Source organism: Babylonia areolata, chromosome 18, assembly GCF_041734735.1.
Source record: "Babylonia areolata isolate BAREFJ2019XMU chromosome 18, ASM4173473v1, whole genome shotgun sequence".
Lineage (NCBI taxonomy): Eukaryota > Metazoa > Mollusca > Gastropoda > Neogastropoda > Buccinidae > Babylonia > Babylonia areolata.
This window is the reverse complement of record NC_134893.1, coordinates 13,139,422-13,164,844: the sequence shown is the minus strand read 5'-3', so window position 1 is coordinate 13,164,844 and position 25,423 is coordinate 13,139,422. Positions and strand designations below refer to the sequence as shown.

Below are 25,423 nucleotides of genomic sequence, written 5' to 3'. Positions count from 1 at the left end.
ATATCCAGAACTAGGGTTTTTGAATATATTACAAGGTTGAAAAACGAGATTTCTTTTCGATCTCCAAGGTCAACACTGATGTGCAGACCTGCTTGTGCCTGAACCCCCTTCGTGTGTATACGCACGCAGATCAAATACGCACTTTAAAGATCTTGTAATCCATATCAGCGTTCGGTGGGCTATGGAAACAACAGCATACCCAGCTTGCACCCCCCCCCCCCCCCCCCCCATGCCCCCCCCCCAAAAAAAAACAACAACAACAACAACAACAAACGAAGTAGGACTGCCTGCATTGCAGGGTAAATAGACAAAAATGGTCATACATGTAAAATAGTCTGTGTGTGTGTGTGTGTGTGTGTGTGTGTGTGTGTGTGTGTGAGCGCGCGCGCGCGTGCGTGACTGAAACCTGATTGAATGACACAGGAATCGAGTGATGAGCGCCCAATGGCAGCTGTTAGCTCTACCCGGGTAAGCAGCATGTTGTGCAAATGACTCCGTGTTTGTAAAGCGCTCAGAGCTTGGTCTCCTACCCAGGATAGGCGCTATATAAGTTTACACATCATCGACGTGGATTAGGTAGTGATTATTGTAAACTACACACACACATGCACACGTTTTGTCCTACTGTGACGTTTAGCTCCATCAAAACGATTTCTCGTTTACATTCCTAGTCAAATCAGGGATCTCCAAATTGTTCCGGTTCATGATTGCCCTAAAACCCATGTGTGTGTGTGTGTGTGTGTGTGTGTGTGTGTGTACACGCACTGATGCACACCTAGTTCCTATAAATCAAAAAATACACATATCATACGAACCTAAAGACACACACACACACACACACACACACACACACACACACACACGTGACACGCCAAAAATATCACTGAAAGCGAAAAGACAAATAAAAGAAAGAACGCACTCTTTCTCTTTCCCATCATGCTTGTACAAACATCCTTCAGTGTGTGTGTGTGTGTTTGTGTGTGTGTGTGGAGTGGTTCGCGTCAGTTTCATTTTTTTTTTTTAATTAATTTTTTTTTATGTTTAAGAGTATTGAGCTGTGTTTATTTTGCTGTTGAATGAAATTCAATGTTGCCTCACTCGTCTGTACAGCTTAACTGTTGAAAGAAGATGATAAATATTTCGTATTCAGTTGCAAAGGTTACGAGGGGGGTTGGGAACAGTGCACGCTCTTTATTACAGCTGCAGCAAAGAGAAAAGACCTAGCCAGTGTTTTAACATTAAATGACGAAAGTATTATCCTCCCAGTTGCAAAATACGTCTCAGAGGCAGTGAATATTCGGAAAAAGAAAATAAATGGTCAAAACATCTGTTAAAACAAAATGTGTGAAAACATTAATGGTCTGCCAAATAATTATCTTAAGAATAAAATATAAGCAGAAAGAATTGGTATTTGGATGGTCAGTTTGATGATTATGTTTTTGTGTAATTTGGTGGTGGTTGTTTATTTATATAACGTCGTAATACTTGGTGCGCTAGTGTATTTGTTTTGTTTTACCCTTTTCAAATGATTGGATAAAACGACACTGTAACTTTCCATGTATCCGCCCTGTCACATGAGCTGTCAAGCTAATGACAGTAAAGAGTCAGTGTCAAAGTGTCAGTCTCTCTCTCTCTCTTCTTCTTCTTCTTCTTCTTCTCAGTCTTCCACTTAACGACCAACATCAGTATGCTGATGAAAATTGTCGTGGGAGGTTGCTGTTGGGCGCAATCTAGCTGGGCTACCGAGGGATGTTCTGTTAACTGGTGTGTTCGCATCTCCAGCTAGGGCAGTTCGGCTACTGTAGCGGTCCCCGGGAATACACCCAATCAGTCGGCACAGCCCTAGCCTTCAACGACACTACTTACCAGTGGAAAAAAGAAAAGAAAAAAAAGTGGGGATGGGTGGACTTGCTGGCTGTTAGTGGTTGGGGGGCGGGTGTGTGTGTGTGTGTGTGGGGGGGGGGGGGGGCCTAAACAGAGGTGTTGGAAGGTAGTGGGGGGAGTGGGGGGTGGGGGGTGTCTACTCTGTTGTGTCACAGGCAGGAGGCGGGTCTGGACTTGAAGCAGTCCAGCGACTCGGCTGTAACAACCTCCTAGGGCAGTTGTGTATTCCATTCTGGGATGGTACGGGGGAAGAAAGACATCTGTCTGTACTGCGTCCTGCAGGCAGGGATGTCGTAGTTGCAGGTGTTGTTTTTCCTGGAGCTCAGCCTGCTGTCTGATGGTGTTGGTAGGTAGACTGCGGAGTTGATCAGTGGAGATAAGACCATGGTGGAACTTGTAGAACACGTGACATCTCCGGGGGATATTTTTTTCCGTCTGACTTGTAGAGGGTACCAGTTGAGGGAGCTAAGGATGGAGCTGACACAAGACGTCTGTCGATGTCGGTTTGTGACCCATCTCAGTGCTGCTCAGTCGGCGCTGGACTGGCCTTTTCGATGGCCTGGATGTCACTGGCTGTATAGGGATCCCACACAGATGCAGCATACTCAAGGACAATTGTATCCAATTGGTTTCCTTTTTCCAGCTCAGTTGTGGTTTTGTCAATGTAGCTGAGTACCTGTGTTTCACAGGATCGTCCTTTTCGGAAGCCGTGCTGTTATGGGCAGACGGGCCGATACCATTGCTCTCCAGGTACGTCATGATGTGGCTGCAGTCAGTGGTGACAATGTCCTCCATTATTTTGCAGGCTACGCTCGTGAGGGAGATTGGTCTCTGCCTTGTAACGTTCTCCCTTCTTGAAGACAGGTGTGATGTAAACCTGCTTCCATTCGTGTGGCAGTGTTCCGGTGTCGTCAGGAATTCAGTCTTGTGGAAGAGCAGGGTGAAGGCTGGGGCAATCTCCTCAGCAACAGTCTCAGCGGTTTAGGAGTCTGCATGGTTGTGATGCCATCAGGTCACGCCACGTTCCTGTCCTGTTATCAGCTCTTATGGTTCATTGTTGTCAACGTTGACGTCAATGTTTTAAATGTAAAATGAGCGGTGTTACTCTTTACCCAAATTACCCCAAATTACGCCAAATTACCCGCTTTACCCAAATTACCCCAAATGACGCCTAATTACCCGGTCTTTACGCCAAATTACCACAATGATTTCCCAAAGTATTTGCCACATTGTGAAAAAAAAATCATGAAACCCGTAATATTTGCAATTATTAGTCTCATCAGTCTCAGTATGATTCAGACACTACTTTTCAACAAAAAAATCACTCACAGAGTAAATTTGAATCAACTTTTATTGAACATTCTTCACACAAATCTAACAAGCAATGGCACATTTATCAAGAAAAACATGCATTTGATTTCAAACATCATATATGTCCATATTACATATGTTATAAATTTGGTAACTGATGGGACAGAAAAAGTCAGTCTGTTTTTACATTGTAACTTCAATTAAATAAATTTCTGAAAATATAAGACCCAAGACAGAAAATAAGGTTCTGGTGCCTTCAGATAATGTGTAATGATATGTGAATAAAGGGATTTTAGCACAATGTGAAAAATTAATTGACTGGAGTGGTCTTTCTGAGTAACTGATAGGACGGAAAAGGAACATATAAAAAATGAAATAAAAAAAAATGTTTTGCATGTTAAGAAATAAATGTTAGGCAGTAATGATTATAAAAATTGAAGCTTTCATTCATTTTTTACGATTTGTAAACATGAATACATGAACTCGTAATAACTGTTAGCACATAGGCCCCTTAAAAAAAAATATGTACATGTTTCCCACATGTAAGACAGAAAAGGTTACTGGCGAACAAAATCAAGCTTTTTCCTTTTTTCTTTTAATCTGATACTTTGGTTTTGATTTGAGTGCGGAGCACGGGTTTCTCACGCCTAGTCACCCTAACTGATTATCATCAGGAGCTTCGATGTCTGTTCACTCTTGTGATTGTACAGTTTTTCTTCTTTTCTTTGGCGTGCTGGATGTTTTTGCAGTGGCTTTCCTTTTCAGCTGACCTGGCTTTTTCCCTTTATGCTTGGCCTCAACGGCAACTTTTGTCATGCTTGTGCTTCTCACAATCACCTCTTTTGCAGAATTTTGAAATTTCTGGTAATGTTTTTCTCTTTGTTTGTCTGTTTGATCATACCAATGGTCTCGGGGAACAGCAAATTTGCTGAACTCGTCAGTCAAGAAAAACTCACCCACCCCGCAAATTGCTCTTTTGACCTCTCTGTATTGGTCTTTCACAACATCATTAAGCATGCAAACAAGGTCCACAAGCTTGAGCGACTTCCAGTTTGTTGCCTGCTTAAGCACATGGTTGATGCTTTCTGCATTGTTGTTTGTCCAACGACATTGACTGTGGAGCAGACCAGGTCTGTACAAAGCTTTTGCGTTTTCTGCTAGTAAACTTGAGAGACGCTGAAGCATTCTTTGCACGATTGCATTTCCTGACTGTTCTGCCAAATGTGTCATTTGGTCCGACACCATTGCATGATCTTTAGCTTTCTCTAAAATGCCCATTTTGCCAAAAATCTTATTTACAAGCTCTTTTCTTTGTTTTTGGGGCCAACCAACTTTATCAGAGAGAGCATTCATGAGGGGTTTTTTTTCATGTGCTGTGTGCACACAAGTCTGATGGAGTTAGGAAATGCTAAAGACATTGCTTGCCGAAGTGCTTTTTCTTCATCGCTCCCCAGCACTGGGATTTGGGGGCAATTTCTCAGACACCCACTCAGATGTTGGAGAAATAAAGTGAAAGAAAGTGTGTCCCACAAGTCGTACAGGGGTATCGTCGCGGCATGTCGTACAAGATATGTCAAGTGGGCACCCTGTCAAGTTGTATCACTTGAAAAGTGTGATTAGTGATAGTGAATTGCTCTCACTCAGCTCTCCCGTTTGATCGTGAATGCCGGCATGTGAACACTACTCAATAGTGAGCGACAATAACTTTCTAAGAATTTAAGTTTTAGTTTCGAAAGTAACCGGAATCGGAACTCGCTTGAAACAAAAGTTAGAAATCTTCTTTGAAAAAGACACATTGTGGCGCTAACTGAAAGGTGGTAAACATGGACAGCTTATTATATTATATTATATTATATTATCATGTTTGATGTTATTACTAGTACTTATCTTGCACCGGAACGCACTTTTGTCTCCAAAGCACCCCCTCATACCCCACTCGGCACTCAAACTTTCAACACCAAATCACACACAGACACGAAAATGCGTTCATTCAAATTGTCTAAGATTTTGGCGTCATTTCGGGTAATTTGGCGTAATTTGGTGTCATTTGGCGTCATTTGGGGTAATTTGGGTAAAAGAGGCTTCTCAGTTGCAAGGAAAAGAGGTTATGCAGTAGGTCTCCTTCATGCATTCATTCCTCTCATTCTATGTGTGTGTGTGTGTGTGTGTGTGTGTGTGTGTGTGTGTACAACAATACACGGACAAAAATCTGTTTATTGGTTCGTGATAGCAGCAGGGCCCTTGTGATTGTTATCGTCTTCCACAGCATCAGAGTAGGGTAGATAACTCCAATCTATCAGCGTTGTTAAGTCAAAGCAATCATTATTTTTTGTTTGCGCATAGGATGTGACAAAGATTAAAAATTGAAAAAATATTTTTTACAGAAATATATTACATGTAATTTTGCTTTTATAAAATCAGATTGATTGAAATATTATTGTTTTTGCTTTAAAATATTATTAGTTTAAAAATATTTTTAGTTTACCAGGGAACACGAAATAAAGATATAAAATTATATAGGTATTTTTCGTTCGAATTCACGAATAACGCGAAAGTAGCTTACCGAATCCAAAATAAGAGTATTATTTGACATCGCTTCGAAGACGTTGTTATGTCGACGGAGTGATAAAATCGAATCAGACGAAACGGACAGAAAGCAGACCAATTCTTTGTCCACTGACAAAGTCTATCATTAGACTCCAACAGAAAAAGAAACACAAAGCCATTATACGTAAAAGAACACATGGTGACTGCATCCGACTGCATTACCACAACAACTAATAAAAAAGAACATTAAAAAGGCTATCTTCATACTCTTGTGAAACAATATGAACGTCACAATCCCACTGACAAACTATGTTGCCAAAAATCAGAAACCGAGTTCTCAATAAAACAAGTATAGTGTACTCAAAGGCAGCCATCAAGGATGGCTCTACACCTTTTCACAAAAGCAGTGGCAGGTTTCATTTTCTCCCGGGAGACAAGTAAGAAACACCTGTACACCTGGTTTTTCTTCCTTCTCAGTTCCAAAAATACTGTGTATAAATGGCAAACTACAACACGTACTCTTCAACCGGTAAACTAATTTGAAAAATCCTGGTTTGTCTTTCTCAGTGGCAGGTAGATTTGGGTACCCCCTGTGTAAGAACGTATAAACACGGTAATAGTTCCTTCATTCCCACACCTATTTTGTAAACACCCAACCTTGACAGGCAACACACACACTCACTATAAAGATAACACTCTGTGTCCTTTTTCTTGTTGTTGTTGGACTTACGTTCACACATTTGTTAAATATAATGTATTAAGCAGACCTGTGCAATACCTGCAATTTTATGATTTTCTAAAATTTGGAATAGGATTTCTTATTTTGAAATAAATGTTTCTCAATGTAAGTGATGATATCAGAACATCTCTTTTATGGCATGCAAGAATATGATGTTTTTATTACAGAAACTGTCATTTAAAAAACTATAATTATAAAATGATAATTATTTGGAAATAATGCTCCTTAGTTTTTCTTTTCTTTTTTTTTTTTTATATAATTCAACTTTTTCACTATTGAGCTAAACTTTTGTCATGTTCATATGTACGCCAGATTCTCCACTTCACCTTTGAATGCACATGCAATTTCCCACTGGATTAATATCAATGTATTGTATTGTATTTATTGCATTGTATTGTATTGTACTGTACACTGAAGCTGAGTGAATGGCTGACACATTCACTGCCTTGATCTGATTTGTCCATTTGAATCCACTTATATATACACTCAGTGATGACAAGTTTAACACATTACTTGACAAGGAAAGGGGGAGGTAAGGGGGGTGATATGATGCATGGCCCAATCAAATGCAGCTTCAAAGGAGAATATAGCAAGGGGAAGAAGATACAAATTCTAGGTATCTGAAAAGAAACTGGGGAGAGCAGGACAGTACGTCTTCAGTGACGAAGCTTTTGTACTGTCCAGCTCTCCCTAGCACGACACCCAGCCAGATCAAAGATCACATCAGCATAGATTTTTCCCTGTCCAAGACAATGAGGTGCCATCACCCACCCCAACGGAGTGTGTGTGAAAGGGAGGCAGCTGGACATTTAGACCAAATGTATGCAGGGATGCAGTCTGATCAGTGCCCATATTCAGCATAAATTTCAGAGATACCGACATCTACATCGACAGATGACAAGGCAAGCATAGTGAGGGAAGGAAGGTGGGAAAGGGAAAATACCAGGGGGTGGGGGACGAAGAGGACCAAGAGAAGGCGCTGATCAAGGACCCTATCAGCACATTCACTATGCCGTGCCAAACAAACTGCTTACTGCATCAGCACACACAGCCAAGCTCCAAGCAGCTGGGCACAGGAACCGTGGAAAACTTGACATACCACAAGACAGCTGACTGGGAAGGGTGGGGGAGCATGGGGTCAGCCAGACATCAAAGAATGAATCATGGAAAAGGAGTGGGTTGGGGGATGGGGGAGTGGAAGGGGGAGGGGGGGGAGACAGGATGGGTGTGCAGGTGATACTTTACCTGCTGTCAGTGAGACAACTTTCTTCCATAACTTGATTGTACCAATCCTGGCTTAAAGAAATATATACACATACATATATATGTAGTGCATGAGAGAGAAAGAGAGAGAGAGAGATCATAGTTAAAAAAAAAAATGTTTGGTGTCACTTTTGTATCTGGATATAACTGCATTACATGCTTTCTTTTTTTTTTCAAAACACTTCCACTATGCATGCATCTTTCCATGTATGTTATCTCTGTGCCGGTCACAGCTGCCATTATTCGTGCCCAACTTTGACTGGAAAAGAAAGATTTAAATGGGTTTTTTTTTACCTTCACAACATGATTCTTGTATGCAGATGTTTGCAATTTGTGTTTTATGTTTTCTTTTGATTGATCAATACAATATTATGAGTGCAAAGAAGCCCACATCAAGCATAATTATACAAGTCTTTCATTGTTAATCTGTTTGCAGTTAATGAAATTATTCTTAACCCCAGTTAATTTCTTTGCAAGGATTAAATTGATTAGACAAATTAATTTAACCAGTCAGGATCATGTTTATTTGTGCCACATGTATGAAAGTGTGTATGCGCACGTTGAGGCATGTGCTTTTGCAGTGAAATTGATACAGGTTAGACGATTTGTGGCAACATAAGCGTGTCACCAGAAACAATGGATCTTCTTTAAAATCCAATTAAAAAACCACTTGAATCAATATTTTCAAGAATATCATTCATCTCCCTCAGTAAAAGTGTGAGTGGTCAGAAAATGAATAAAAATGAGTGTGATTGGTCAAATAATGAAGAAGCAGAGGAGTGAGACTGGTAGTATTGTGATGGGCACAATAGCTGTGAGGTTAAAGTGTTGGACTTTCAATCTGAGGTCCCAAGTTCGAATGTTGGTAACAGTGCCTGGTGGGTAAAGGGTGGAGACTTTTCCAATCTCCCAGGTCAACATATGTGCAGACATGCTAGTGCCTGAACCCCCTTCGTGTGTATACACAAGGAGAAGATCAAATACGCATGTTAAAGATCCTGTCATCCATGTAAGCGTTCGGTGGGTTATGGAAACAAGAACAACCCCAGCATGCACACCCCCAAAAATGGAGTATGGCTGCCTACATGGTGAGGTAAAAACAGTCATACATGGAAAAGCCCACTCCTGTACATACAGAATGAATGTGGGAGTTGCAGCCCACGAATGAAGAAGAAGAAGCAGAGGTGGTATTGTGAAGATGTATGAGTTGTCCAATGATGAAAAAGTGTCAATGTATTGAAGAAAACAGGAGTGTGAGTGGTCAAATAGTGAAGAAGCACAAATGTGTCTAGTCAAACTGTGAAGAGGAAAAAGTGTGACTGCTCAGACAGTGAAACAGTACAGTGACTGTAAAAATGGTGAGGAAGAAGTAGATACATGTGGGAAAAGAAGTATACCATGTGCACGTTCTGCTTGTTATGCAACATGCTATCAGCTGATTTGTTTCCCCGAAGTTCACTGTAATGGAATTCCTCTATAGTCTTGTTTGCTTGAACCAATCACTCATTGATACACAACAGTCACTCCAGTTTGCTTTCATGTGTATATTTGTATCATTCCCATGGGATGCAGTGGATCAGACACTACATAGCAATTGGTTTTTTGTTGTTTTTTCACACACACATTGCTCAGCCAAAATGATACAACAGCCAGAAATCTGTCTTTCCTGTTATGTGCATTTCTGCAAAGATAACTGAAAGGAATATTGACAATCACTGAATAACTAAACCACACATATCTTTAACATGTATCATTTGATCAGTTCCAGCCCAATCTACAAGCCACAAACACATCTGAAGGTTTATAATTCACATGAATTGGAGCAAACATTTTTACTTAAAACTACAACAACAAAACAAAAAGAGGGTCATGACAGAATCCCATGTTCACTAGGAGAGGAGTGCATGAACAAAAACAGCAGTGAGTTTTTGGAAAGTGGTGGGCCTCATTAAAATTTTACAGAATGTGTTGAAAAAGTTATGTTTGATGTCCTGGTCAAAGAATTTGGCCTATGCTAAACTTTAAAACAGAAATAACTGTGTGACAAAACTGATCAAACCTGCCAGTGGCTAAGGACAAAGTACTGATAAATGGTATGTCCCGGAAAGGGGAATTTCGGATGAGCACAACGGGTCATTGCATGTCATGCCACTAAAACAGAGCGGACGATAAGAGAGAGAGAGAGAGAAAATTCAGTGCAAAAGGATGAGCTACATACTTCACAGATTTCTTAATTCAGTCAGCAACAACACTGTGTGCATTTTGAAAAAAAACACAGTTGCACTTACAGAGAAACCAAACAACACTCTGGTAAGTTGCATATAACTGAATAAGTGTAAACTGTGTATTATTGTAAACTAGTAATTGACACAATCTTAGAAAAATACTGAAATTTATTAAAGCTAATCTTGGGTTTAACGCATACTTATTCTTTCATTTATCATTCCGATGGGTAGGGCAGATAGGTGGAGAACACAGTCACTACTTTACCTTAAAAAAAAAAAAAGTCCTTAATAATATGGACTTGTTTATACATTTCATTCCCTCATACACCTAAATACATACTAATATCTGTACACATATGGCACAAATATTACAGAAACTTATAACAGATTTTGGAGAACATTAGCAATAATTCAACATAAGTTTCAGAATTTAGCTCTCAGAAATAAAAGTAAGAAATTTTGTCATATGTACCAAGTAAAACAAATTAACAAACTTTTTTTTTTTTTTGCTTAGAAATACCCTTGCAAACTATTACCATTCAATACCTGTACTGAAATTACCAAATATGTCAAAAGTTGTTGCTGTTTTTTGTTGTTGTTTTTTGCTGTACTGGTGTAATATGTAACATAAAAATGTTAAGAAGATGATGTTGAAGAGAAAATATAATCACCTATGCAAGAGAAAAAAAACACAACAACAACAAAAAACAAGGGCATAGAACTCAGAAAGAATATTTACAAATATCAGTGTAAGTGAGTGACATCTCATTTCTTGTCACCTCTTCATTTTCTGCATTAGACTGTCGCCTCTCATACTGAGACTAAAGTATCTAATAATACCCCAAATCACCACCACTGTACATTCTGAAAAAAAAAAACACACAAAAAAGCTGGAAAAGACAGCATGTGCAAACTTAACAAAAGTATCAACAGAATAATAGCATCAAAACTGTCACTGTCAGTTTAAAACTGTTGACACAATCAACGATTATCAATGAACAAAACAAGAAAATCTCAAAATCGAATCTCCTGGGTGCATACTATCAAACCAAGTCTCTCAGATGGACAAGGAAGATAACTGATCATCACAATGCAGTTGTTCCAAAGCATCAAAACTATTCGTTTGTAGGGACATTTTCCATCTGATCAGGCTTGGCACGCTGGTACCACTCTGTCCAGGAACCATCATACACAGCCACATCTTCCTTGCCGCACACATAGGCCGCCAGCGCCACCATACAGGCTGAGATCCCTGCAGGCACAATAACTCCATCAATCACAGGAAAACAAAGACAGACCTAATGGAAACATGGCTCTTGTAACAGGAAAAGATTAAAAACTGAGGTTAATACATGTTTGAGTTACTGTTGAACAGACAGTATCACCTTTGAGATAAGAACCGCTCACAAGAAAATGATTACAAGCTCAAATGTAACAGACATGGAGAGAGGGAAATAAAGATGGAGCACACACAAAAAAAAGCCAAAAAAAAGCAAGCAAATTAGAAAAATTTTCATTATTAGACAATGGGTGTGAAATGGTCGAAAGAATAAAAACATACTGTAATTTTTGCTGAGAACAACATCACACAACTTCAAGCCAATGGATTTAGTGCTTTCCATCCGCATGAACATGGGAAAGAAAAGGTACAGAGAAATAAACTCAGAACCGTCCGCTTGAGGATTTACATCTGGGTGCAAACTGAAGTAAGTGCTAAGCAGCACTGGCCGTATGCTCCTGCAAGAGCAAGAGTTATTGTACCAGTTAACCAAGTATTATTCACCATGTTTTGTCTCACCTATAACTCATGTCCTGTTGACCTTACAGCATGGGTGACAAATGTGATGCTAATATGACAGTATAAATTAGAAATATCCTGTCAAAGTTACACAGTGGATGGATGAGAAACAACCTGTCAATGTCAAGCGGGGGTTAGAAATGCCTCAAATATCAATGTTCTAAAATGATTGAGAAACTTCTGCGAGTGTTAAAACAAGGATGAGAAATACGAGAGCATCAGTTACAGTCTGATATCTCTGCCTGTAAACCTGCCTCTGATTGTGGACTTGCGTCTTCGCCTGAGCTGGGTTGTTATTTTTGCCACTTTATTTTACAAACACAAATATAAGCAACTTAATTTGTATTAGGTATTTGCTCCTTTATATAAATGGATTTTTTTTCATCTAAAATCACAATTTATGCACACCCTTAAGACTGAAGAACACAAATCTATCTCTCTATCTATCTACACACACACTTCATGTTAAACTAAATACCACCAGCGCTGTGGCTATGCTACTGACCAGACAACTCTGATGGGCAAGGCATCTGTCACGCATAGAGGACACATGAATGCCCAAAGCCGTTTTCTACAGTGATCTTTGCCAGAGAAAACATGACAGAGAAGCCCCACAAAAGTGCTACAATGACCAGCCGAAGCCAACTCAAAGCAGCAGGCGTTCCAGAAAAGGATTGTGAAAACAGAGACAGCTGGAGAACAACTACCAAGCAAGGCATTGAGTCCTTTGAAGTTGCAAGGCTAGCTGCAGAGGGAATGCGCAGACAGAGGAAAGCATCAGCAGCCCATTCTACCCACAGATTTCTTTGTCCTTTGTGTGTCAGGATGTGTCACTCAAGAATCAGGCTCCACAGCCACCAGAGGGCTTGTCACCAAGGACTTGCTTCTCAACGATCCCCAGAAATAAGGAACCTGTCATCATCAAACTAAGTAACGCACACCATGTTGTGGGTTTCTGTTTTTTAATATGCAAGCCATACAGAAAATGTATTACATGGAAGTTTACACATACACATAACAGAGAGAGAGAAAGAGTGTGTGTGTCAACTTCAGTGTAATAAGTTTACTGGATGACTTGGATATTAGAAAACAGAAACTCACATTTTACTTTTTTGATTAAACAGAAATAACCTGGAATAGGCTATGTCTTGACAATCAGTGAAATTACGGTAAATTCAAAGAACCTGTAGTCTTTTCACATTTTCATTTATTACTGTTTTGAAACAAGAAATGCTGACAACATTCATCCACTTTTGAGGCTTCACTTGAATGAGTTCAGAGACAGCCACATTTGGTTGGACAAGAAGAGAATGGTCTATCATTTTTCAAGGCCTGGCATAGAACAAGTAACTCAGAAGCAGAAAGAAGTTTTTGCTAGGAAATCAGAGGAATATAACATGATGCAACAAAAACAAATGCCCACTGAACACCAGCGAAGTGATTCATCAACAGTGCAGGTTCTCCTCTGGTGTGTGGCTTCTTGGCAACCTAATATCAATGGTTCCCTATGTACTACCAACACTGGGACTGCGACAGACATATCCAGATTTGGCTGTGTGTGGGGAACTAGGAATGAGCGGCATGGGAGTAATGCCACTGAAATGGAGCAGATGATGGGACAGCAAAAAAAAAAAAAAAAAAAGGCCATGGCTTACCTGATCCACAAGTGACAGCCACTGGTTTACTCAGGTCAATGGACAACTGTTCAAAAATTCCCAGCAGTTCCTCTTTGCTCTTGAACTTCTGCCGATCGATGTCCATCAGCTCTGTGAACGGTAAGTTGCATGAGCCAGGGATACTGCCAGGCTTGATGCCTATTTTACACACAAACAACATCAGCTGACAATCAGATATGTCATAATTACAAATGAGGTACTGTCATGCAACTCTTATGCACAATTATCACAACAACTATAGCTGTTTTAAATGTTTATACATTGTAAAAGTACTGAGTTCACAAGAAAGATACAAGCACAACAAATTAATGCAAGAGCCTGACAGCTATTTTGTAAAACTTACTTTGATCTATAAAAATAAAAATAAAATTTAAAAAAAAAGAGAGGGAAACAGATAGCATCACTCACAGCCAATGGTTGGGTTTCGTTGTTGCTTTTTATTAAATGTTTTTTGTTGGGGTTTTTTTTTAACATGACAGGCCACAAGCAGGTATATGCATATTATGTTTTGTCAATCCCTTTGGATATGATGCACTGACTGCATCAATATGTCTGTCTTTAAGTCATACTGTTGCTGTGTGTTTGTGTCACAATGCACTTAAAGAGATACAATGTATGTGTAATGGCACTGAAAACTGGAAATCATAATGCAGTTTCTACCAGTACATAACTGCAAACTGGGTAATCTGTGACTTTATCAAAAGAGCCAAAACGAGACAAGACAAGATTCTTTACTGACAATAATAATGGTGTGTTGGGTTTTTTTTCAGCCAGTGCTAACCCAAGTTGGGTTACACTACAATACTAAGTATAAATGATAAAACGTACAAATACTTCCAAATAAAAAAAAGAAACACACACAACAAGAATGTTGTTGGGTAGACTGAGTTTAATAATAGACAACTAATCAGTAGGAGAGACAGTCAGCCAGACAGACAATTGATATAAAACAGAAAGACCAAACAGAAGTCATGAAGTGAAAATAATAAAGCTGAAAGGAACAAAATCAGTTCCACATTTGTAAATCTATTCAATCATACACAAAAGACACTCCCCTCTTCCCCGCACATACATTAAAAAACAAAAAAAGAAAGAAAGAAAAATTTGCATGAGGAACCAAACATTGAGAAGGAACAAGACAGAGGGAGGAAAACAGGCAACACATATATCTTCAGGTGTGTGTGTGTGTGTGTGTGTGTGTGTGTGTGTGTGTTCCTTCTGCTTCATAAGAACCAAGTGTATATTTTATTTGTAAATGAAAGTCTGAAAGGGCTATCATTTCTTCCACATGACATTTTATCTTGAGTACCAGGTCTTGGTTCTGGAGCCTTTCCAATAAAGCGCCCTGCTGGTCTTGCATCCAAGAGTGTGTATACTTTATCATGAAACTGGTTGGCCTCTATATCTTCAAAACTTTTCACAAGATGGGCGTTGAAGCACGCTGTAAACTTTTCTTTGGTGACTTCTGGTAATACCCCTGTCAGCCGGTTATTCTCTTTGCGCCACTGCCGCAGCCCCCCTTCCATGACAGACACATTCTCATGGCCGAACACACGAAATGTCCACCAAACCCGCTGTGCAGAAAACAGGGGAAATTTGTCATTATTATCGTAAACAACTACGTGGGTATCATTGTTGATTCCCATTCTGCCGACATAAGTTTCAAATTGCTCAGGTTTGGGCAGCATGTGTTGGAGGTGTTTGGCCTCCTGATCTGCACACATGTCGATGTCAAAGAAAGACGCCTCAGGGATGTGTTCACGGGCGTATTCTGCTCTCCCATTTCGCTTCGAGTTTGGAAGATGCCATGATGCGTCCAGAATACGGAAATTTTTGGGACGGGTAGCCAGCATGTCTGCTACCCACTTGACACTTACAACGGCGCCTACTTTATTCATGTCGATCAGAATTTGGAATGCACTTGAAAACTACGATTTTCGAACACGTTTCTTTTGCTTGATGGATGGTTTGACCTTGAACTTACAGAACCGAAAGCGGAAGTCGTTTCATTTTTAATTATTGCTGGTGGAAATGAAAATGAAACACAAACATAACCTTTTGAGGGCTTTCATTTAAAATAAAAAACACCAAAGCACTGTTTCTCGTGCCAAAACGCAGCCAATGTTTCTATTCTTGGCAAAATAGTAAAATATAGTTTAATACGAAAACATTTGATTAGACTCGTGAATTTACAGTGATTAAATACAAAAAGATGTGCAGACCCCTAATATACAGTGCACAGTGAAATCATGCGATGACTGTTCTTCACTCTTTCCGCATACACGCTTTCATAGATATCTTCAGAACATTTTCACATCTCAAACATGTTATTTTATTCAATCTGCGAGCTAAAACCTGTGTATTAAAGACTATTTCCACATTGGATAATGAATAGCTGCTGTTCGTATGTTTTAACTGACAAGTCAGCTCAGTGGAAAACAGAACGGTGTTCCCGAAGAACTGAGTCCAGAACCGAAGAACGGTGAACAACAGTGACTGAAAGCGGATACTTTGAAGAATAATAACTGTGCGCTGGAATGAGTCAGTCTCACTGATCATTTCTTTTAAAAGTCTCTTTGATAAAGTTAAAAGAATTTTGGAAGCTTCGTTCATGGAACTTGTTTGGTTGTTGCAGACAATACATGCCGCTGCTCTCCGGTCATGTGACAGGGATCTTGATGTTCGTCAATTTTCAGTTAAGCTTAACAGCACTGCAGAATGTGAATGTAGCTTACTGTGTGCCACATAGACAGGTCTGAAGTGAAAGCCAAGAGTTTAGACTGCCATGTTATAAGTGCATACATATAGAGATACATCAACACTTCACATCACAGACATTAATTCTCTATTTCCCACATAGTCTCATATTTAAGGAAAATAAATGCCAGTTATTAGAACGTAAAAGTTTAAGTGTAACATTTAGGCATCATTCGAAGCAACCATAACAGTGGATTATGCCAGGATGCCCAGAGTGTGACAAGATCCTGTTCTGTAAGTGCCATTGTAGTATATTGTTTTGGGCTAAAAATTATCTGGAGACAGTGCTGTATAAACATTCTTCTGTAATGAGAGAGTCATTGTGTGTGTGTGTGTGTGTGCAAGAGGGAGAGCATATGTTTATAGCTGGGGAAACACAGGTGTTGGAATCAATAGTAACTTGTCTCTCATCCCGAAACTGGTGTGGTTGTGGGGGCGCTGCACTGCTGAATGCATCATCAACTATCCATTTCTGGGGGTCGTGGAATAGGGCCTGAGTTTCAGCTAAGCTCCTCTCTGTCCACTCTATGATGATATCTGCCTACTTCTTTTGCTGTCTGCCTCGTGTCCTTTTCCCCAGCGCTGTTCCCTGAAGAGACTCAGATCATGTCACGTGGCCATACCCACTCTTTTTTTTCTTTTTCTTTTTTAAACTTTGGTCAGTAGCTCTTCATACCAGTGAACATGCTGTCTCATGTCTGATGGTTTTCCTGACTTATGTGGTCTTTGTGAGAGATGGCAAGGAGTGTCTCCTGAAGCATTTTTTCCCCTGCTTGGAATAGTTGGATACTTCTCTGATGCTCTGCTATAAGAGTCCAGGACTGGTATGCATACAAGAAAATAGAACCAGTGCATGCAGGAGCTTCAACTTTGTCCTGAGACTGATGTTCTTGTCTCTCCATATGGGCTTCTGTCTTTCCAGTGACTTTGTAGTCGGCATAGCTCTTACCAGTATTTTGGTCTTGGACCCTTCTCCACTGATGATGGCACCAAGGTACTTAAACTACTTCATTGTTTCCAGCTGTTGTCAACTGACTCTGATTTTGGTTTTGATTGGGTCTTTGCTGTTTGTCATGAGTTTAGTCTTCACAGCGCTGATCTCCATTTTGTACTTTGTTGATATATCATCCAAGCGGTTCACCAGTTTTGCTATTAGCAGTTCTTCTCCATTGCTTACCAGCCCATCAAAATCATCAGGCGTGGTACGTCCTCTGATGTCGATAGTGTCAGAGTGTACTTCCAGGGCATTAGTAACATACCAAGATGTTGAAGGGTGAGGAGAAAGGAGACGGCCTTGATGGACCCCAACTGATGTGTGGAACCCCACTTGCCAACAGTTCCTTGAACAAGGTCTGCACTAATGGCTTTTGTGTACAGCTGTTTGATGGTGTTGATCAGCGTTTGGCTCATTCTGTATTTCTTCATGGTTACCCACAGTGCATCATGACACACTTGGTCAAATGCCTACTCTTTAAGTTGATGAATGGTAGGTGTTGGTGTTAGATATATTTCTGACACAGAACATGAAGGCTGAAAATCTTTTCTGTGGTGTTTCTCCCACTGCGGAACCCTGCTTGTTCTTCTGCAATGACTTTTATTGTCTGTCATCAAGTCTGTTCAGGATTACTTTGAGAATGAATATTGAACTGTATACCAATTGAGTGTGTGCAGGAAGAGGGGGTGGGGTGGGGGGGGGGGGGCATATGCATTGGTGGTGAGGATGTAGAAGTTGATAATGCATATGTGTGTATGTACATGTATGAGGAAAGAAGAAGAGTGATGTTGGGGGGTGGATGGATTGGTAAGAATCAGTGTTTGTATTCTTGTGAACAAGAACAACAGACCATGAAGTCTGCAGTGCCATCCCTTTCCATTAGAAATGTTCTGTATGACAGTAAACGTATGCACAAAATAGTTCAAAGTTTGATTAGGAGCCCCATTAGCTCTCTGTTGTGATTTTACCAGTTGAACAGTTTTTGTCATATTTTTTCCATATATTTTTTTTTCTTTTATGGAGAGAATGAAGATGGAAGAGAGAGGGAAGGGTAAGGGAGCAAGTAGATGAGGCAAGGGTGGGGTGCAAGAGTGGGTAAATTTGTGTCTAAAATCACAAGTGTGGTTAGACATTTCGTGCCTGTCTCAGTGCAAAAAAAGGGGAGACATAAAAGATAATGATAAAACTGTGTATTTTGTCAAGATGGGTGTATGTGTGCATATAAGCACTTGACATAAGACACTGATCTGATAGCTTTTAAAAATGACCTAAATGTTTTCAATCAAATTGGCACCTCGCCCAAATGATCAAGTTTTACAAGTTGGACACAGCAGTCATTGTTTATGACCAAGAAGCATTCAATTATCCTGTCTGCTTTTATGCACCAAAGGTACCACTGACTAATTTCAAGCCAACAGAAACAGCAGATTATCATTCATTATTACATTGTTTACCGAGGCACTGTGAGTCATGGCTTTCCATTCAAGGGAAATAACTTACTAAGTGATGGTCTTTTCCATAACTATGCCATTGAAGTTTTTTTAATTTTTTTTTTTAAAGAACACCTAAAGTTGTTGCCAGGGTATTATATTTCTGACTTTAGTAGGTGGTGTCCTAAGTATGCTGAATCAGAACAGGCACCACTGAACACCACCGAAGTGACTCGGCAGCAGTGTAGGGTCTCCTCTGGTGTGTGGCCTCCTGGCGACCTAACATCAATGTTTCCCTGCGGACTGTCGATGATAGAACTGTGACAGACGAACCCAAACCCGGGTGTGGTCATGTATGGGGGAATATAAATGTGCGGAGTGGGAGTAATGCCACTGAAATGGCGCAGATGATGGGGCAGCAAAATATATATATATGTATGTATATTTCTGACTTCTCTGGACAGTCAAGTAAACCAAGACTTCTCTATGGTCACACACAAAGACAAAGAGAATAAGAGGCTCCTGTGCACAACTGATCAACTTATCAACTGATTGAACTAGTAAATTTTTCACAGTAGTTTTTTTTGTTGTTGTTAGTTTCAGATCTAACTCAAAAGGTATATATATATATATATATATCACTTTGAAAAGGTGTACGGGGTATTTGATTTCTTTCAGCTCTGTAAAACTTGCAGTTCACTTTATTTCTGAGTGAAATTGGATGTGATAAAGTCAAAAGTTTGCAATGAGTCCAGACGCTTTTGTCCTATCTGTAGTAGATTTCCCAAATGTCCTATTTTCCTTGTGCTAAGCATGTGTCCAAAGGTTTTGAATTTTCAGATAAAACCGTGTGTGTGTGTGTGAATTACTTTGGCCCTTCACCTTGAAAAGAGCATTAGGCCACTGACAGCTTTTCTCCATTGACTTGACACTGAGCTCTTGCATCTGTCCAGTTGATCGCCTGTTTCTTCAGCTCCTCAGTGTCTCACCTACAACAGTTTTTGTGTCATCCCCTCTATCTTTTCCATTGGTGAGTGATGCTGGGTGTTGGTTTCCTTAACCAGTAGAGTGCATATAAGACATCAGCTGATGTCCTACAAAAAGAATTGCCATAGTGCGTATAAGACGTCCACTGACGTCCTTCATATGTTCCTGATTTTTCCTTCATTGGAGTTTGGTTCAGTTCACAAAAACAGACTCTGAACAGTTAGTTTGATGTGTCTAGATTATAAAAATACTATTTAAATGAACATTCACCAGGTAGAAGACCCCGTTCTTTTCAATATATATATATATGATAGTCATGTCTGATTATCATTATGACCATCAGAACAGCAGAGGAGGCAACTGCTGTTCCGACTGTTTGGCCTAGAATTTGATTATAGTGGAGAGTGTCTTGTCCAAGTTACATTCCCACTCTCTTGGCCAAGAGGGTTTTAGGACAGTCGGCGTTTGGATGGTTCCCAAAGGCCAACCAGCCCACAAGGCTGCAGCACTAAGAGCCATTGCAATTTTGCCTCCTAGTTTGAGAGTCATAGTCCTTCACAAAAGACTAAGCTGTAAATGATTTCCGATTGACTGGAGAAACCATTGGTAATACAGCTCTCAATTTGCTGTTGGCCCAAATGTAAACTTATGTCAATCTGTGATATATGCCAAGTGTTGGGCCTAGACTCAATAATGATTTGCTAACTGACCACGTGATATGCACGTGGAAAAGGGGGTTGCATCTTGTGCCAAAAAAATGTGTTGAAAACTGTGTCCAGTAAAGCAAATAGTCACAGTCAGCAGATTTACACAATTCTGAAAGTTCTGCTTGTGGTTATGTACAGCTTTTATGATGGAGAAGGATCTCTCTTGTCTGATGATTGGTTTGAAAACTAAGGTGATTGACAATGACAGTAGCGAAACTGACAGCCCATTTGATGGTAATTCAGTCCATCTATCCAATCAGACAGCATTTTTGAACAAGTGGCTATGACTGACAGAATACGTGCAGCGAGCATTGGAAGAAGGGGAGGAGAGGGAGAGGAGTGATGTAAGACGATAGGTCGAATGTCAGCCAGAGTTCATGAAGGGGGCGTGGCTTTTAGGAATGAGCGTGCTCACATTTCAATGCAGACTATAAGGATGACAACTGCCAATGCTCCACAATTTTCATGAAACGCAGGGTGGAACCTGCACTGGACATGAAACTCATGCTTTTTTTTTTCACGCTTTTTTTCCCGCTGAATCAGATGGTTGACTTGTTTGAAGAGGTGGCAAGCTGGATGCACAGCAGACCTTTAATCGGTCTGCGTGCAACTTGAAAGGAGTGAATATTATTAAAGAACTTCACCCTCTCACTCCCAAATGCTCTTAGCTGTCAAAAAGTTTGGCAGCTCAGTTTCTGAGACAGTGATTGACCTTTTACGTTGACTTTACCCACCTTTGTCATTGTTGGGACAGTGATTTACTTACATGCCTGCAGGAGTTGTGATTTGTTTTTATAAACTTATAGCCTGTTTTAATTTCTTCTACAGGTATCATCTGACTATAGGCATGCTATTTCTAGCTGTATTTTGTTTCTTTTCTTTACGGATGTTATTATGAAGAGGTGGAAATAGACTTTTTAGTTGCACAAAAATTATTATCTAGACTTTACATGCCTGAACAGTTATCGACAATCAACCTAATTGGGTAAAGGAGCCCAGAAGCAGAATCTACACTCATTTTCCTTCACAAAAATGTTTACTTTCTTTCTGTATCACCCTTAGCTTTTGTGTTAGAATTTTTTGTGACTTATTACCCCTGAATCCTCAAAATTCCCTGGGAAGGGAAGAGCACCTTTTTTTTTCTTTTTTTTTTTTAACAAAATTTTCTGGCACTGAACTGAGGTGTTTCCCCGCTTCCTCTTGATGATGTTATGTGACTGACTCCTGTCTCACACTTTGCCACAACTCATTGCTGATTTTGTCTGGCCACCAGACATTAAAAATACGGTTCAGACATATATATTAATAAATGTCTCATCTTCTGCTGTGTTGTCTTGGTTATAAATCCTCCACATTTAAGGACTGTAGAGCAGGACCAATTTGACTTTGGAACTGAATTTTTGCGGCTGTTTTGATTTCTTCAGAATAACAGAGGCTGTTGTGCATTATCTATCTTGGAAGTGACATCTGCCAGGGCCCCCTGACTACCCATCACACTTTCCATTTACTTGAAGGACTCTACCTCCTTGAGTAGCTCTCTACCTACTATGACCAGAGTGTTGATGTTCGTGAGTTTTCCTCTTGTCGATCTTGAGTCTCATCCCAGCTGATGTTTGTTTTTTTCCAGGTGAGTGGTCTTGTTGCAGTTGTGTAAAGTCGAAGTCATCCAGCTGGTGTGTGAGGGTTTATGTGTGTGTGCACATGTGTGTGTGTGTGTGTGGGTATGTGTAGAACAAGATTATGCATGCATATGAATTATGTAAGGAGGGGTGTTCATTCAGAAGACCATCAACCCAATCTGGACGGACCTGAAGCGAAGCAGAAAACATCAGCACCATGTCAGGAAAGCCACCTGTCAAGTCCGAGGAAAACCTCAAAGACAAGTTGATTCGGTTTTTTGGACGAAACAAACCCACCATCCACAATCCACCAAAGCCTACGGTCAAAGACTTCGTCATTACACCACAGATTCTGAAGGTTTGCTTCATTTTGTAGTGTAACTTGTGGAAGTTTGGGTTTTTGGGGTGTTTTTTTTAAAGGTTTATAAAGGTTTATGTCCGAGCTGCTTACATTACTAGTTTTAGTAATTTTTCTTTGTTTCAAGTTCTTTTCAATAAACAATATTTTAGGGTGTCTTTATAGTGAATTTTGTTTTATGATAGGTGATGTGACTGATCTATGTATGTTATATTAGCTGAGCATATTATGTGTATGATTTTAAGTTGTTGAGAATATGGTGTTCAGCATGTTAATTGACCCTTTCCTTGCCCTCCATCTCTCTGTGTGTGTTTGTGTGTATGTGTATTTATGTGGGAGCATTGAAGGAAGGATAATGTCAGTATGACATGTTTTCATCAGTTTATGCATACTTAATTCACATGTGATCAAAAAAGAGTTTTTGATGGCAGGATATAGGACCAGAATGCCCCTTCAACAACCGCATGAGGAACCTGAAAGAACTCACAGATCTTGTGAAACACAAGAAATTGGAACAGGTTAGTTGTTTTATATGTTTTTTAAATTATTATTTTATTTTATTCATTTTTCTTTTTTTGCTACCCTATCTGCAACTTTTCAGTGGCATTGCTCCCATGTCTTCATATGAGTCCCCTACACCCAGCAATGCCCAGGTTAGTCTGTCACAATCCCATTGTCGGCAGTCCACAGGGAACCATCAATGTTAAGTTACCAAGAGGCCACACACCAATGGAAATCCTGCACTGCTGCCGAGTCACTTTGGTGGTGTTCAGTTGTGCCTGATCTGATTTCACATACTTAATACATCACCTACTAAGCCCTACTGATGACAATAATGGCTTAGTCACGGAGTCAGACTGAGTGAGCATCCCCCTCAGTTGTTTTATTAGCATAGTTATATTTGTATATCTGTATAGCATATTCATATGATATTGTTGTTTGTTTTCTCTTTGTGGGATTCTGACACATAAAAAATGCTGAGCTTGCGAATAATCAATCTGCTTTTGAAAACAACCAGTTTAACAAAACAAATAATTACTCTAAAGAGAAAAAACATGAAGAAAGTTAAGGCTTTAGATTACAAATAATTACAACCGACACAACAGAAATAATAAATGCTGCCTTTCCAGACTGAAAATAGTGTTACATTTATCTTTTCAGAGTAAAACTAACAGCAGCACATAACTGTCGGAGGAATGAAGCATAGTGTGTCTGCACACTTACGAAACAACAGATAATCAGAAGACAGCTGACCAGTTGTCCTTAACACTTGTGCATTGAATTGAAATGTCAAGCTTGAGTCACATAGTATTGTATCCTTTGGAAAGAAAGGTTTATGATTGTTACTGAGCTGATTCTTCTTTCTTTTTTATCTGGATATGGTAAACCACCGAGCCTTATTGATCCAGGTATGGTAAACCACTGAGCCTTATTGATCCAGTGCATACATCAAGGTAGACAGTTACTTCAGTTTCAGTATATTTGATGAAACTTCAGTGTTGACAAAATGAGGCAAATTATATAAACAATTTTTAAAGACAAAACTTTCATTGATATGCAATGATTGTTGCTGCTTAGAAATGGGTATAACCATGCTCAAGATGAATATTAGATATTGAAAAATATGCTTCAGAAAAGCTTTCATATCTATCTTAGGTTTTTAGTTGGGCTAGTATGCATCATTATTCCCAAGGCAATAAAATAACTAAAACCAAGGCAAACATGCACACAAATCTAAATCCACAAAGGTGGTTTGGAAATATGCAATGATATGTATTGTAAGTTCTTTGTAAATTGTCTGGTGGTTTACTTGATAAACAAAAAAAGAGAATTGATAAAAAGAACCAGTTCAGATATTTGCTCTGATATTGTTTTGGTCCTGAAACCTGCTTTTATAGAATAGATAAAAAGATTTGTATGTTTAGTTTTTTGATATTTGTGATTCAGATTAATTTATAAGTGGATTTTTAAATTGATTTAAAAAATAATGATTTATTCAGCCTGGTTTTTATTTGCTGTATAAACCTTAAGATGTCTGCGCATTGAGATTAGCTGTAAATTTCTTCTTTCTGCCTGATGCTCTGGGGACTGAGATAGGCTCCTGGGCTTGTAATAGAATGAATAGATAGAAGAAAAACGTAGAATCAAAGGCCCTTGGATAAAAGCTTTAATCGATGTATCATGTATTACACACACAATCAGGTCTGCAAAAATTCTTTTTTCCACTGATACAGCCGCTGTCATTTTGCTGAATTTTGATCCCTGAAGAAGGATACATAATGTAAATGGTCACAGCTTTTATCCAGAAGATCTTATGTGCTTCATTTTTGTAAACATGTGGTTTTATTTCCCATCTCACAGAATGCCCCTGAAGCATTGTGGAAAGCAGTATATGACCTGGTGGAACAGCAACATGACATTGACACCCGTCATCAGGCACTCCACTTTCTCCTGGCTCTCATCGAGGGGCAGGTAAGCTGGACATGCATGAACAATTTGGAGTAGGTAGGGGGAGGCAATCAGCAGCATGATGTGTGCATTCAGCATCGAAGCCTTTACTTTCTCTTGGCTAAGGTAACATTCTAATTTAGTGTCAACATCCACCTCAGGTGATTCGATTGTGGGGGTATAACCATTTCAGGACAGAGGTGAAGGGGTGCTAACACCATCACTATGATGACATGTAAAGATTGGCAGTAAGTGTGCCCAATTTTCTTCAAATTGTGGCACGGTTGATTCAAACCTGTTAGCTAAATGAACTGGAATGTTGAAATTATGTAGATATATATTGGTCTTAGTCAAGTGAGTGTTTGTGTTTGTCGCTGCATGCATGCGTGTGTCAGCAGGTCTTTGTGAAAAAAGAACTTTTAATTAGGAGGGTCTTATGTGTTTGAAACAAGTAACCAGTGGATGCGTCTGTCCAGGCAAGAGTGCATAATCTCAGATAACTTCCTGGCCTGGTTTCTGCACATCATGTCTGTTCATTTCTTGCATCCCCAATTTAACGAAATTTTTTTTTTTAATTCTTGAAGAACAAAAGTTTTGTTTTTGTAAGAATTTTTCATTTATTTTACATCTTCTGTAATAACAATGTCTCTTTGCCTTACCTCCTGTGCATTTTTATCCAT

The 25,423-nt window shown here is 39.6% G+C and overlaps 2 protein-coding genes across 17 annotated transcripts in view; one reads left to right on the top strand and one right to left on the bottom strand.

Moving 5' to 3' along the window:
• Positions 1-9,400: 9,400 nt before the first annotated feature.
• LOC143292465 (3-mercaptopyruvate sulfurtransferase-like) lies at positions 9,401-15,444 on the bottom strand. 2 transcript variants are annotated; one of them, XM_076602772.1, is made up of 4 exons: positions 14,753-15,444; positions 13,423-13,581; positions 12,566-12,679; positions 11,086-11,221 (listed from the first exon to the last, which is right to left on the bottom strand). In XM_076602772.1, the coding sequence occupies exons 1-3, from the start codon at positions 15,339-15,341 to the stop codon at positions 12,609-12,611; spliced, it is 819 nt and encodes a 272-aa protein (XP_076458887.1). In that variant the 5' UTR covers positions 15,342-15,444; the 3' UTR covers positions 11,086-11,221; positions 12,566-12,608. The 2 variants fall into 2 exon arrangements, with proteins under 2 accessions (XP_076458886.1, XP_076458887.1); XM_076602771.1 differs by lacking the exon at positions 12,566-12,679 and having other exon boundaries at positions 9,401-11,221; positions 14,753-15,443.
• Positions 15,445-15,860: 416 nt separating this feature from the next.
• Positions 15,861-25,423, top strand: part of LOC143292463 (tuberin-like) — a 51,067-nt gene continuing 41,504 nt past the window's right edge. For 2 of the 15 annotated variants that reach the window (XM_076602769.1, XM_076602755.1), the window contains exons 1-5: positions 15,862-16,434; positions 19,578-19,654; positions 22,100-22,295; positions 22,727-22,813; positions 24,657-24,767. In XM_076602769.1, the coding sequence (XP_076458884.1) occupies positions 22,155-22,295; positions 22,727-22,813; positions 24,657-24,767 (339 nt within the window). In that variant the 5' untranslated portion in view covers positions 15,862-16,434; positions 19,578-19,654; positions 22,100-22,154. Of the gene's footprint in view, positions 16,435-19,464; positions 19,655-22,082; positions 22,296-22,726; positions 22,814-24,656; positions 24,768-25,423 lie in introns of all 15 variants that reach the window. The other 13 variants (XM_076602770.1, XM_076602762.1, XM_076602760.1 and 10 more) reach the window with 13 other exon arrangements.

Bases quoted from the DNA above. Each gene is read 5' to 3' on its own strand.
- LOC143292465 (XM_076602771.1), bottom strand. From the start codon at position 15,341: ATGAATAAAGTAGGCGCCGTTGTAAGTGTCAAGTGGGTAGCAGACATG. The intron at 13,582-14,752 runs GTACTCAAGATA...TGTGTAAAATAG, and splicing joins GGCTCCAGAACCAAGACCTG to GCATCAAGCCTGGCAGTATC. The intron at 11,222-13,422 runs GTAAGCCATGGC...TTGTGCCTGCAG, and splicing joins GGCTGTCACTTGTGGATCAG to GGATCTCAGCCTGTATGGTG.